We start from the raw sequence: 13,964 nt of genomic DNA on the forward strand, positions 1-13,964 counted from the left end.
GCAGCTCAGCTCGGGCTGGGCATCGAACCGCTGTTGCTCAGAGCTCAAACTCTTGAGTGAGCTCTTAACCAACTGAGCCACTCGACCGGCCCTCTCATGTCTTTTTATGTGCATCACGACCCATAACATGAGGGTCCCTTACCATAGCCTATGATCAATTAAGTTAAAATTCTCAGCTTTCACAAAGTGCGTGGGGGGTAAACAGAACCATGAGAACTGTCCTCAAATCCAAACTCCTTCTATTACACTTCAACAAGCTTCCCTAAAACACACCTTTAAGTAAGAGAATATAAAAATTCCTGCTTTATGTTTCTGGCCTGTCTGTAAATAACATAATACTTTCATATACACCCTTGATTCTCATGACTTATAACAATGTACAGCCTTATAAGTCTTATTTTACATACGAAGAAACTAAGGATGAGGAAGTTCAAGTGGCTTTTTGTGATCACATAGTAACTGGTACAGTCAAAACTGCAACAGACCTTGTCTCCTTGCAACACCAAAGTGTACAAGCCATTCTATAAATCAACTGAAAATAATGTATGTATCTAATATTTATTAAAGCTGATTCAGAAAGTGAGGCAACAGGGGCACCTCCTTTACATGTGGTAAAACTAAGTAAACTCTAGGTTAGAGCAGCAGTTGTCAAATATTTTGTTCATAAGTTCCCTATACATTGTTAGAAATTATTAAGGACTCCAAGGAGCTGTTGTTTATGTGGCTTATATCTATTGATATTTAGCACATTAGAAATTAAAAGTAACACTTATCAACATAAGAATACACAAGCTCACATCACATTCCATTAGCCGCCAGTGTGATAATGTCATCACACATCACGTAATTCCTGGAGAACTCCACTTTACACTTGTGGGAGAATGAGAGTGCGAAAGGCAAACAACATTTTTGTATTATTATGAGAATAGTTTCTATTTGGTAGACGCCCCTCCCACCCCACCCCCGTATAGGTCTCGGAGCTCCAAATGGGTCTCCAAACCACACTTTGAAAACCACTGAGTTAGACAGTAACAACTCTTTGTTACAGCAATTCTTCTTAAATTTTAAGATGTAACCCATTATCTTACTTTAAGTATACTGTTTCTCACTGTTATATTAAGAAAAAAAAATCTGGGGGCCGGCCGAGTGGCGCGATGGTTAAGAACTCGCTTGGGACGCCAGAGGGCCCCGGTTCGGATCCCACATGTGGGGGCCAGTGACACTGCCCTCCGCAGCTGAGATGCTGAGCAACGGCTCGACCTGGAGCTGGGCTGCCGTGGGTCGCCGGCGACGGCGTAGGCTGCAGCCCCTGTGGCAGTGGGTTGCCATGGGCTACCGTGTGTGGCCAGCGGCCAGCGTGAGTGGCCAGCAGCCGCGGTGAGCGGCTGTCCAGAGGCCGGCGACTGATCTGCCTCACCAGGGAGGAGCGCAGTGACGGTGCCAACTTGGGCCAGTGGGGCAGCGTCCTCCACGGCTAGATTGAAGAACAAAAATGACAGCGGCTTGTCTGTTTCCCTTCCCCCAATTCCCTAGCACTGTTCCCATCCCCCCAATTCCCCAATAAAAATCTTTTAAAAACAAAGAACGGCTTATTTGTCATAGACACAGCCAGTTTACTGATGGCTAAAGATTGAGATTTGTCAAGCTATTAAAAAAAAAATCTGGAAGGAAGGAAGGACTGTTTTATTTATTCCCTTTAAGCACTAATTCTCTTTGCAGTGCATAGTGCCCTGGACAAAGATGGTTACTGAGTAAATTGAATTTCTTCTGAAGTTTAGTGGATGGGGGGAAGAGAAAACATCTTAAGACAAAATGATTACCTCCCTACTACGGTAAAGACATAAACAATACAACACATAATACAGAGGCCTGGTCTTCTTAAGCCAGTTAGATGTACGAACAGACAAAAGCTCCATTCCAGATATGAAGTAAGGAACAACAAAAGATCTGAACAAGAGGGATGAGAAAAAAGTTAAGACTTTAACTTTCCAGTTTTCTCCTCATTTTTCTCTAGCTAAACAAAAGCAGCAAAGCTTCTTCTAAAAGTATAAGTGATTTTAACATTATGTGAATCTTTGCTTCTTTTAGTTCATAATTACCTAACTAAAGTCGGAACTTATTAAATGAAAATATTTTTAAGATGATTTGTACTCGCATGAGAAAAATCCCTATATTAGACCTATGCAAAAATAACAAAGAAGTGAATAATAATGACACCTCACATTTACATAATTCTTTTGTGAAAGAACTTCAACAACTTTCCATTTTTATTTCATTCAGTCTCAAAAATAACAAGTTGCACCATTTGTCCAAGAATATACCAAATTAACAAATCAACAGTAATTCCAGAAATAACACAGAAATTCCTCATCATATAATGCTATCATTTCAGGGCAAGATGCTAAGATATTTTCAAGAGAAATCTTAAGAGCATCAAGTAGTATCCCGGAGGCTCCAACTGTTATCACCAGAGAGTCTGGTCCAACAAATGCTTGTGGACTGAAATGAATCACAGAATAACTGAGTCCAAATTCTAACTCTATAGTACTAAACAATTCAAACATTTTGAGTAATTTATTCAAATATTTTAAGTAAGCAATTTACTAAAAATGGCCTATAATTTAGATATATTGTATTTGTGGGCTTTATTATAGCCTAAAACTGCCACACATTTTCTCCTTATACTTCATCAATCTCAAAATACCTGAACTAAATAAACTTAATCTGTATTATCTACCATGCCAGAGTAAAAAAAAAAAAAAAGACATATTTTGCTACATATTTTAAATTCTTCCATGTCAAGAGTTTACAATTCTAGTCCTGATTAAAATCTAAAGTTAAATACTGAGAACTAACAATGTTTCCAAGTATTACAATAGATCAGACATTATCTGTCCTAAATTTTACAGAAAATAACATTATACTTAATAACTGTGAGAACAAAATAAGATTTTCAACGTATTATAAAAATAATTATCACACAATGAAATTAACTATAATAGAATGGCTCTTACTTCAGCCACAGCAAGTTTCACAGCACTAAAGGCTCTGAATTATTTACTTGCTTGACCAAATGACTAAGGTAGCAACTGTGCAGTCAGCAACCACAATCATCCTTAGTAATGAGTATAATGTAGTATTCATGGCAGACGACTGTGTGCAAGCAGGCACACAACACAAACTCCAGGTGTGCTGTTTAGTAGATACTGATATCTACATGAAATAGTTGTATCTAAGATCAGAATATAGTCATTTTTCAAAATACAGATTCTCGTAGCCAGCTACTAAACAGAAATTATATCTCCCCATTATTGCTGAAAATGTTACAGCAAAAAATTAAGTAGTCACTGATAATTTTAGATTATACAGGTAGGACATGGTGCTGATCCCGGGAGAAACAGCGTCTGTGAACATACTTAGGCTATGAATACCTGTTCAGCTGGCATGTACCTACCAACAAACCAGGTACACATAACAGGTACTTAATACAAAAGAATCACCCAACTAAAACATTTTTACTGTGCTAATCACAGCATTTTTGTTTTTAAGTACATACCATCAAGAGCCAATTATCCTGGGGAGTGGGGAATTGTCTAGCTTGTTTACCAGTGTAATGCAAATCAAAGCACGTTTCAGTACTCCACCTACCATACTATCAGCTCCATTTTCCCTACAATAATGAAGAATTCATGGGCATAAACACCAAACATGATTAGAGAAGGAAATACATGTTCATAAAAATTGGTAATTATGCACCAGACCAGTGAAAATCAGTTGTATTGTTATTCTATACCAGTGCAAGGGAAATATAATCTACCGTTTATGGATATTGACCTTCCCGAAGAATGCGGAATTGAAAACCAAGGTTTCTGGAGTGTCAGAGAAGGTTGCCAACACATTTGTGTTTTGTTTTTGCTTGTGTGTGGAAATGAGAAGAGGATAGAGGGTGTTCATAAGGTGCCCAACCGACCGTGAAGTCAGCACAGTGAACTGCTGGGGACCTCAATCAGCTGTGTGTGTGTGTGTGTGTGTGTGTGTGTGTGTGTGTGTGTAGGGGTAGGAACACTCCTCTTCAATACTGATTTTACAGTGAGAATTGGATTAAATACCATTAGCTTGCATTTATGACAACCTTCAATCATTAAAAAATAAGATTATGTTCCATACATTTTGTTTAAGAAATTCAAAGAATACAGGTATTCTTTAGATAGACTGAATTCAAAATCCCAGCATTTCAGTTACATAGCTGAGTTCACTTTGTGAAAATTTATCAAGTATACACTTAGCATTTGAGCAGTTTCTGTGTATACACACACACAAACACACATGCATTCGCATATACATATATTACACACATCGATAAAAAAAGTCTGTAAAAAAAAAGTTGGTATTTAAAGAACTAATAATGTGGGTTTTTTTTTTTTATATGGGACAGTTGTAAGGTGATATTTAAGCGGGACCTGAAAAGTGATGGGGTGAAATCCTTGGCTATCTGTGAGAAAAACCTTCCTGAAGAAGGAACTAGCAAAGACCTTGTGATAGGCGCATGCTTGGAGTGTGAGAACAGCCAGCAGGCCAGAAGAGACTAAGCAGGAGGAAGTTACAGAAGACAACTTCAGAGCTCGAGATGGCCCGGAGTGCAGTACAGCAGTGAAGGAGTTAGACCCACACATACTGCCTGGAGGGATGTCCATGTTATTCTTCCAGACCAACTTGCAGGGTCACAATTATATTACACTTCCCCATTTTATTATTAAGTTGAAAGGAGGAGATGGAGAGGGAGGGAGGGAGGCACCTCCTCAGTATATACCTGTGTTTCAGCATAGAGTTAAGTGCACATCTCTAACTTAACATTTCTAGGAGGATGAAATTAAAAGGGAGAGGAATACAGTTTTAACCTCTTTATGATCCCAAATACTATTTGAACATTTGCAAAAAACTAGTAAAAAAAACCCCAACCAAACAAAAAAAAAAACACTAAAAAACTTCAAGAGAAAAAACCTAGCATCTACACAAAGATGCAACTAGAAAAATGTATATGGTACAATTATTTATACTAATGAGAAACTGAAAAAAAAGTCAACAAGGAACTAACTTATGGTACTCCTCATCAATATAATTCTAAATCACTTGTTAAAATAAATGAAGTAGGTATATTTAGAAAACCCAAGATATAAGCAAAAAAAAAAAAAGCAAGATATTAATAGTAGGGTACCAACTATGATCCTGTTTTTTAAATTAATAAATTAGAATGCATTTAGAAAAAAATATGGAAGACTAGTCCCCAAATTTAATAGTTTCTTTAAAAGATATTACAAGGGTTTTCACTTTGATATTTCATATTTTCTAACTGGATTTTTACAATGAGCTTATCACTCACTTGAAAGGGGAAAAATATTAATGTGTCACCTAGCAAATGTCTGACATACATCAAGTAAAATGTCTGAAATATCTCTAGCAAAATGTTAGACAAATGTAGGATAATCAATAAATGTGTATGTCAATTAGTTACTAAAGGAAAGATACATTTATTCAGTAGGTACCATATATGTGACATTACATCCAATTAGATACTATTCCCATTTCTACTTTACAGATATGGATACTGAGCCTAAGGGAAGATAAGGCCTTTTGTCCAACATGTCTTGCTCAGTGTAGGGCTGAAGTCAGGCAGACATTACTCCAAAGCTCTAGCTACTATGGAACAGACAACTTAAGTACTTGTCTATAGCCTCTACCCAAAAGAATGAAATCATTGCCTATTTCTGGCAGTCTCTACTTAGCACCTGCCTTTCTACTCATCTGTAGGTAAATAATTAACATTTAGACCTCATTCTTCTCTAGTACAAACACAGTAAGTACGCAGTTTTAAGCCAGTCTTAGCAATGCAGCAGGAGAGATTTTGAAACTACTCTGTAAAATTTCTGCTAATGACCAGGTGGTTGCTTTATGACTTTCCAATGAAGTGTGTGATGTGCTCTGATGCCATGCCAAAAATGCCAAAAGTATTGCTAGGTCCTATGACTCTAGGAAAGAACAAAGGGATTTAATGGCCCTTGTTTCTTGGTGACATTGTACTGAGAAAATGGGAGAATGCGATGGGAAGAAATGTTGGGTCGGTATTTAACTTCTAAACATGATATTCGGTGGTAGAAACTCTAACTTGAAATGCCAGATATTCATACTGAACAACTGATTCCAAATGTCTCCGCCTGCTATAGGGAATCTTAATAAGGGGACGGGAGGGAGGAGGAGGGGAAGGGAATGGGGGTGGGGAAGAGACAGGCTGCACCTTCTTGGACACAGAGGTTTCTTAGAAATGCCTGTGCCACACATATCCTGCATACATTCTAAAAAAGCCAGCAAAATTATAAAGTGCTTAATGTTTATTTTAGCATGTTAGTTTTGGTTATATTTATGACAACAAAGCTGAATCCTTCTGCCTGTGTTTACTATTCAACCTGGAGTCTAAGGACCCTAGACAGGCTTTGAGGGGGCTATAAATTTCATGAAATTAAATGAAAACTTGTTCATGCATTTTTTCACAGAGTCTGCATTAGCCTTCCAAAAAGATAGGACCCTCAAATAAAGGTTTAGAAGTACCTTTCAACGTATATGCATATGTGCTCCTTTTTGGTAGGCATTTAAGCATAGTTTTTTGTATTTTAGGGTTTTTTGTTTAAGAGCTAGAACAGGGTTAGCAAACCTTTTATAAAGAGCTAGATGGCAAAAATTTTAGAATCTGTGGGTGCAACAGGATATATCACATATTCTTTTTATTCTTTTTTGAACAACTTTAAATGTAAAGTTGAAAAATGTAAAAAACAATTCTTAACTCATAGGCCTAACACCAGCTATTTACAAACCCCTGCTTAGAGTAATAGTTGGTTTATCGCTGCAGAAATAACACAGCATGGGCTTTGGGAGTCCAGGACTTTTTTTTTTTTTTAAAGACTTTGAGAAAGTCACTAACACCCCTAAGTCTCAAGTTTCCATATCTGTAAAAATGAGATACCAACCTCTCCCACGCTGTAGTTTTAACTACTAAGTAGGATGGCAAATGTATAGAATTGTCACACAGTACCTGGCATATAGTTAGCAAACTGATTCTATTATCCTGCCCTGCCTCATAGTAATATCTGTAAATCAATATTAAGTGTTTGATCAGGCATGCTCCTCCAATATAACTGACTTTGTAATGATCTGCTTTGGCTATTTCCAGGACAAGCTGGGGTTTTCCCGGAAAGCCAACAGACCTGTACATTACTGATTAGAATCTAATAGTCTCCTCGTAATTGCTCTTCTCTCTTCAATGTATATATCAAATTTCTAGAGCAAAAATTTAATTTATCAATTCATTATTCTGCATGAAAAGATTTTTGAATGCCTAATTCACAATAATTCAAAGCAGCTGTAAGAAAACCCATCTTGGAAAAAGTAAAGCCAGAATTAAATTGGAGTGTATTTAGGTGTACCAAAGAACTTAACGTCACAAAATATTATACAACACACAGTAATCAGGTGTTTGTCTTAGCAGAGACACTGATCTCTCCTCTTCCTGTTTCTCACAAAACTGAAGGTCTTAAATATGTCAAATGCCATTATAATGAGCTTTAATTGTTTTCCCCAGAAAGACTAACCAGCTAGAGAGCACTAAATGTTATAACCATTTTTATCACTATCACGTTATCCACCATAACGCTAGGTATTGGTAGTCTTCAGGATTTACTGAAAGAGTTATTGGTAGTTACTGAAAATAAATGACTTTTAATAACAACTTAATTATTTATCTCTAAGACTATGATCTTTCAATTTCATTTATATAGAGATTCATCTCACCAATAGTACAAGAGAAAGCAGAACAGATAAAAATTAGCTACTACTTATAACATTACTCCAGAACAGCTAGTGATATACCAAAGTTCTTGTCTCCATCTACTCTCCCAAGTATCAAAGGTTAGTTATATTTCTAACGCTAGTAAGTAAAACTATGATTCCTACAATCACCAAGGACTTATAGAAGCGATTTTAAAGTATATTTGATCCTAATTAGAACCTTTTAAAACTTTTACATACATAGAAATAAAAGTATGAAAAAGTGAATAAATACAGTACATTACATTTAACTTTACAAATAATTTATCAGCTTCCAGCCAATTTATTCTGAAAGTTTTTAAGACACGGATTACTCAAAACGACTTTACCTCAAATAATCAGGAAAATAAAAAAGTGATAATTAAGAATAAATGTTTTTCTTCCTCATCTCAGAAGACCAAGGAAGAAATAACTCAATTGCAAACCACATTATAGAATATGAGGCTTTCCACACCAAGTCTAATTTGATTCTCTGAAATTAATGGTATATTTAGAGAAGATACAGAAAAATATAAAGATGAAAAAAGCTCTAACTAAAAACAGCTCTGTCTTTGCCTTTAGGGGAGATAGTGGTCCTCCTCGATCTCCAGTCACTAAGAATACTTGAAATTTTCCACAAATATACATCAGAAAGTTTTTCAGGGGTAAAAAAAAAAAATTTTTTTTTTGACAAAAATGGTCATATTCAGAAGACACTCCATGGACCTGAAAAGTGACGTTTTCCCCAAATATTTGTTCCTTATTCATAAAATTCAAATAGTGTCAATAAATAGATGCCCAACCCCCTCGTTTGTAAATCAGAGAAGAAGTGAAAAGCAGCCACTGTCACTATACTACAGAGAAATGGAAAATGATTGAAGGGATTTAAGAAAAAATTCTGGCAGAATGATTTTTTTTTTTTTTTAGCTGAGCCACCCTGCCACCTGTTGGCAGCTCAGTGGCAGCTCAGCTCTGCTGGGCATCGAACCGCTGTTGCTCAGAGCTTGCACTCTTGAGCAAGCTCTTAACCAACTGAGCCACTCAGCTGGCCCCAGAATGATTTTTTTAAATTCAATATTGTCTTTCATAAAATAAAATCACTCAACTTACGTCCGTTCAAAGATATACTGTTTAAAGAGGGGTAAAAATTATCACCGTCTACCACCTAGCTATTAGCTCATCCTGTTTTCCCTGATTAGCAAGTCATGCTCCCCATTTAGTAAGGGTCTCAAACTCACATGAAGCCAGGCCAGGCGAGTGCCATTAGTTAAGTGCAGCAAGTATTGGGCTGTCAGAAAAGTAATGACGCATTTTTGCAACGAAAAACATAGAAAAAGTATGTCATGACTTTTCCGACAACCCAATAGGTGGGAACTACGAACTACACATAAGAGCTTCGTGCAGCTGCATCTAGACTCCAGCTCTCCATCCGCTTATTGCTATGAGTAATGCAGCTCTGGTGATACAAGATCTTCCAATTTTTCCTAAGAGAAGCCAGAAATCCAACTCATGCAAAATCTTTCATTTTTAAATGCTGGCAATTAAGACAGAAACAAACAATAAACACAGTGCTTGCAAACTGAATTTGGCCTTGCTACCAGCAATAATGCTCTAGTAACAGAAGCCTCAGTAAGTATCTCAAATATTCAACTCCCAGACCCCAAACTCCCCAGGACTATTACACCCACATTTCATACTGAAGATGGATTCTCCACGTAGTCAAGAACATTAGTGGTAATCTTTCTCTCTTGAAGGCTAATTTTTGGGTTAATTTTTAAAAAATACTACTACTTTAATTTACTATTTTAAAGTATAGATTTTAAGAAAAAATCAAAACAATTAACATTGAAGTGGCTGAATTTAGAATTATATTAGTAAAACTAGAATTATAATATGTATAAAATGTATACATATTAAAACTCATTTAAAAAATATTACAATGTTTTACAAACTATGTAAGTTGGGTAAATGAAGTGTCAATCCGCTCCATCCTTAGAAAGCAACCGCTTGAGCTCTTTGGCATCTCTCGATGAGACATGCAGAGCTGGTAGTCCTTGATGGGTCACCTCCACTTTAGCAACATGAAAAGGGCAAAATAAATGAAGGAGGGAGGAAGTGACAACATTAATTGGCAAGATATTTCTGTTATATAAGTGCCAAAGGATTGTAAGACTCAATACAACTTTCTTTACTACTTTAGTTCTACTAAGATTAGATGACTAAAATGGATAAACTAACAAGACCTATTTGGAAACAAAATCTGCTGGATTAAAAAAGAAATGTTATATGGAGCAGCACTCAAAGGTTTAAACCCTTATGAACAAGGCAGTATAGTTTAAGAAAAAGGCAGCCTGGCTTTATCAGAGCTGGATTTCACCACTTGACAGCTGTGTGACTTTAAGCAAGTTATTTAACCACTCTGAGCACTATTCCCTCATCTACAAAAAAGGATAAACACTAGTTACTTTAACTCTCTCATTATGAGAGTTGTAATATATCTTAAATGTGTTTTAATTCATGCTCTTAGCTGAAACTTGAATCCTATCCACCATACTAGTAGTTTAAGACACTTCCAGTAGAACAGCTACACAGACAAGAGAATTCAACCCTTCCTAAATTAGTCTTTTTAATCCTCTCACTTCTATTATTTTCTTTTACTAAACTAAAATCAACTTCTTAGTTACTTCAACCCCATCAATCACATTCTAGTTTAAATATTATTAAGTATAGCTAACTCAATTCTCACTAAACTCTAAGCTCCACAAGGGTTGAGGCTGGCTGTTCAGTATTGAAGCCCTAGCACTTAGAACAATAAGCACATAGTAGTTGTATAATAAATATTTGCAGATTGAGTGATATGTCTGTGCAGTATTTAGTGACTGACCATTGAAATGCCTTTTAATATAAAGAGCATAAATGTGTACACTTCTGGAGGGATCAGTTAAGGTTTAAAAGTTGAAATATCATACATAACCAAAATCATGCTATGTTTTTTTTTTTAAATCCCTTTGGATATAGTATATGAAAGCAATTTTGCTATTAATTTAAATGGTGATACTATTCAGTGATATAGATGATAAAATTTCTTCAAAGCAATAAACCTATTAATGGCTCCATAACTTCCTTCAGATTTACCTGAATTCCAACTCTGCATTAAAAAAAAAAAACAAAAACCAAAAAAAAAAAATCCTCAAAAACAACCCCCTCAAAATGATATGCAACCTCACTGTCACTGGCTACTCTGCAAATAACCCCCAAATAATAACTAAGTCAAATTTTATTATCTGAAACGTACCCAGAAAATATCAGAATCAAAGTTGTGATAGAATACCAAAATCTGTAACAGCTTTTCTCCTGACTTTCTTAGCAACATGCTACTATAAACCTCTCACTTCTTAAACACGAGAACGCATTTATAATTTAGTCACTTGTATTCCAGAACTTAAAGAGCAGGTCTCATAAATTAAATTCTACTTCACAGAACAGGAAATCAAACACAGTGAACTATCCTCTGCAAATCTATGGAAGTATTTCCATTATAAAGTAAATTTCTCTGCCACCTGACAGCTTTGACTTAACTCTGGGCTACTACTAGCCTAAACAAAACATAATAAGGAAGGTAAATCTGCCATATACACAATGCAATAATCCAAACATAAAATATTTCTGGATTATCTGGGTCACTGATGCTTGAGACTATAACAGAAAATTAGTGATCTAGAAATAGGCAACTTCTACCAAAAGGCAGTTGGCAAGGCAAATACCAGACTGACATGATTTTATAATAAAGGGCAAAATTCAAAAGTGTCAAACATTTTAATGAACACAGATTAAAGGAAGGCAGAAGGTGAAATTAAAAATGCATCTGTTTTAGAAGAAATACCTATGTATGGCCCTTTTCACTCCAGTAACAAGTCCTCCCGGACCCAAGTGTGGCCCTACAAAACTCAAAACTTCCTTTTCTCTTCTACTTCTACACACACACACACACACACACACACACACACGCACACAAGTGCGCACACGTATGTGAATCGAAACAGAATAGTACCTAAAATTAAGCCACCAGTTACAGGAGGGCTGTAAAAAGTTAAAATCACGATCTATCATTAACATTCTATCTGCAGGGTGATGTCAGGTACCGTGCAAGGAACTTACAGCCACGGAGAGTCGGCACATGAGGGGCAGAGTCTGAGTCTGTGCTCCGGAACCTATCCCCAAAGAGCAGATGACACTCACACAAAACGTACCGAGTACTACAACAGCACGTGCAAGCTCCGGACTCGACTCCGATTTGCCGCGGAAAAGGATTCCTTTACAACAGATACGACCTCTGCCCCGAAAGCTGTCTCAGCCACCGCGGTCTGCAGCTGCAAAGCCTTACAGCTCTGGGCCACCACCAGCACCTTCTTTCCTGCCTGTTCTCTGCGTCCAAAAGCAAAGTCTCAACGTGGCCAAGGTGATGCTGCAAAGTGCCCTCAATGCAGCAACCACAGACAGGAAGAGTTTCTCAACAGCCCCGGCGCGGACTCCCTTCCGTTTTCAATACGTGGCTCCCACCCGTGCTGACAGCACCCTGCGTGCCCAAGAACACGCGAAAAGGTGTCTAGCTCATGTTCATTAACGACCTTTGGAAGCAAAGCAGCAGCGCGCTACCGGCCTGTACCCAGGGCCCTGTCCAGGGTTGTGAAGGTCCCCGGAAAGGCAGGGGCTGCGGAGAAGCCTTCGCCCTTCCCACTCCACAGGGCGGCAGCCTCCCGCCCACGCCCAGCCTCCCCGCAGCGAGGCCCCCGCACCTGTGGGATACCACCCCCCCGCCCCCCACCTGCCTCTCACCTGATCTTGTAACTCGGGAGCGTGTGCTTGCGCTTGATGATCTTCTTGAGCTGGTTGACGATGATGGACGTGAGCTGGGGCATGGGCCGCCCTTCAAACTGGGAACGCACCTCGAAGTCGATCAGCGGGTCCTCCACGAAGGAGAAGAACCAGTGGGTGAAGGGCACGCGAGTGAGGACGAAGCGCAGCCTCCCCGCCACTCGGGACAGCTTGACGAACAGGTAGGCGGACTTGCCGAAGACTAGGTCCACGTCGATGGCCAGGTGGAAGCCCCCGTTGTACTCCACCTCCGCCTCGAAGGCCAGCTCCTCGGGGGTGGTGGCGGGCAGCGCCTCCCCCTCGGGGCCGTCGTGCTCTCCGGTGGCCGAGGGCACCACGGGCCGGAGGAGCCGGATGGTCTTGATGAAGGGCACGGTCTCGCCCAGGAACACCTCCCGCAGGCTCAGCCCCTCCAGCAGGCGCCCGGCCGTCTTGGTCTGCAGCAGCTCCTCGAACTCCACCTTGATCTTCTTGGTGACCCAGCGGCGGGCCAGCGCGGTGTCCCGAAGCTCCCGGAACAGGAACAGGATGGTGGCGTTGAGGAAGTAGCAGGTCTCCCGCGTCGGCGGGGAGGGGGTCTCGGGGGCCGGGGTCGGGGTCGCGCCGCCCTCGGGGGGCCCGCCGGAGGGCTCCTCAGCCCCGCCGCCGCCATAAAGGTACTCCCGCAGGGCCAGGCCCGGCACCGGCTTGATGTAGCGGAAGCCGTCGCCCGCGCGGGCGGCCTCGTCCGCCGGCGGCTCGGGCTGTCGGCGGTAAAGCAGCAGGAACTGGGTGAGGAGCGTGAGGAAGGAGCCCAGCACGGCCGATGCCAGGATCATGAGCAGCAACCCCATCCCGCCACCGCCTCCGCCCGGGCCGCCCGCGCCGCTGCTCCCGCGCCCGCAGCGCCGCTGTCCTCACGCCGCCGCCCCCGCTGCCTCCATCTTGAGGACATCGGACGGCGGGGTCCCGGGCAACGGCTCCCTGGGCCTGGTCCCGCGGCTCCAGCCGGCGCCGTGCAACGCCCGAGGCGGCTCACTTCGGCCTCCTCTCATTGGACGAACGGGCGCGTGACGTCAGCAGCGTACTCGCTCTCGGCGGCGTCGCCTGGCAGCCGGCGCCCGGGCGCGCGTACGCGGGTCCTTCTTCCTTTCTCGGGCTCGCTTCCAACCCCGCTCCCCCGCCCCACGCCAACATTCCGTTCCCCCGCGATCCACGTGGCTGTCGCTTCTGGGGCCGCGGTGGAAATCGGAGAG

At 40.5% G+C, this 13,964-nt stretch overlaps 1 protein-coding gene across 1 annotated transcript in view; it reads right to left on the reverse strand.

Annotated features, from left to right (window-relative positions):
• Window positions 1-13,758, reverse strand: part of PDZD8 (PDZ domain containing 8) — a 64,204-nt gene extending 50,446 nt beyond the window's left edge. The window contains exon 1 of the mRNA XM_019642910.1: window positions 12,691-13,758. Within this exon, the coding sequence (XP_019498455.1) occupies window positions 12,691-13,562 (872 nt within the window). The 5' untranslated portion in view covers window positions 13,563-13,758. The remainder of the gene's footprint in view (window positions 1-12,690) is intronic.
• Window positions 13,759-13,964: the final 206 nt, after the last annotated feature.

The sequence above is a fragment of the Hipposideros armiger genome, unplaced genomic scaffold (genome assembly GCF_001890085.2).
Source record: "Hipposideros armiger isolate ML-2016 unplaced genomic scaffold, ASM189008v1 scaffold_74, whole genome shotgun sequence".
Classification (NCBI taxonomy): Eukaryota; Metazoa; Chordata; class Mammalia; order Chiroptera; family Hipposideridae; genus Hipposideros; species Hipposideros armiger.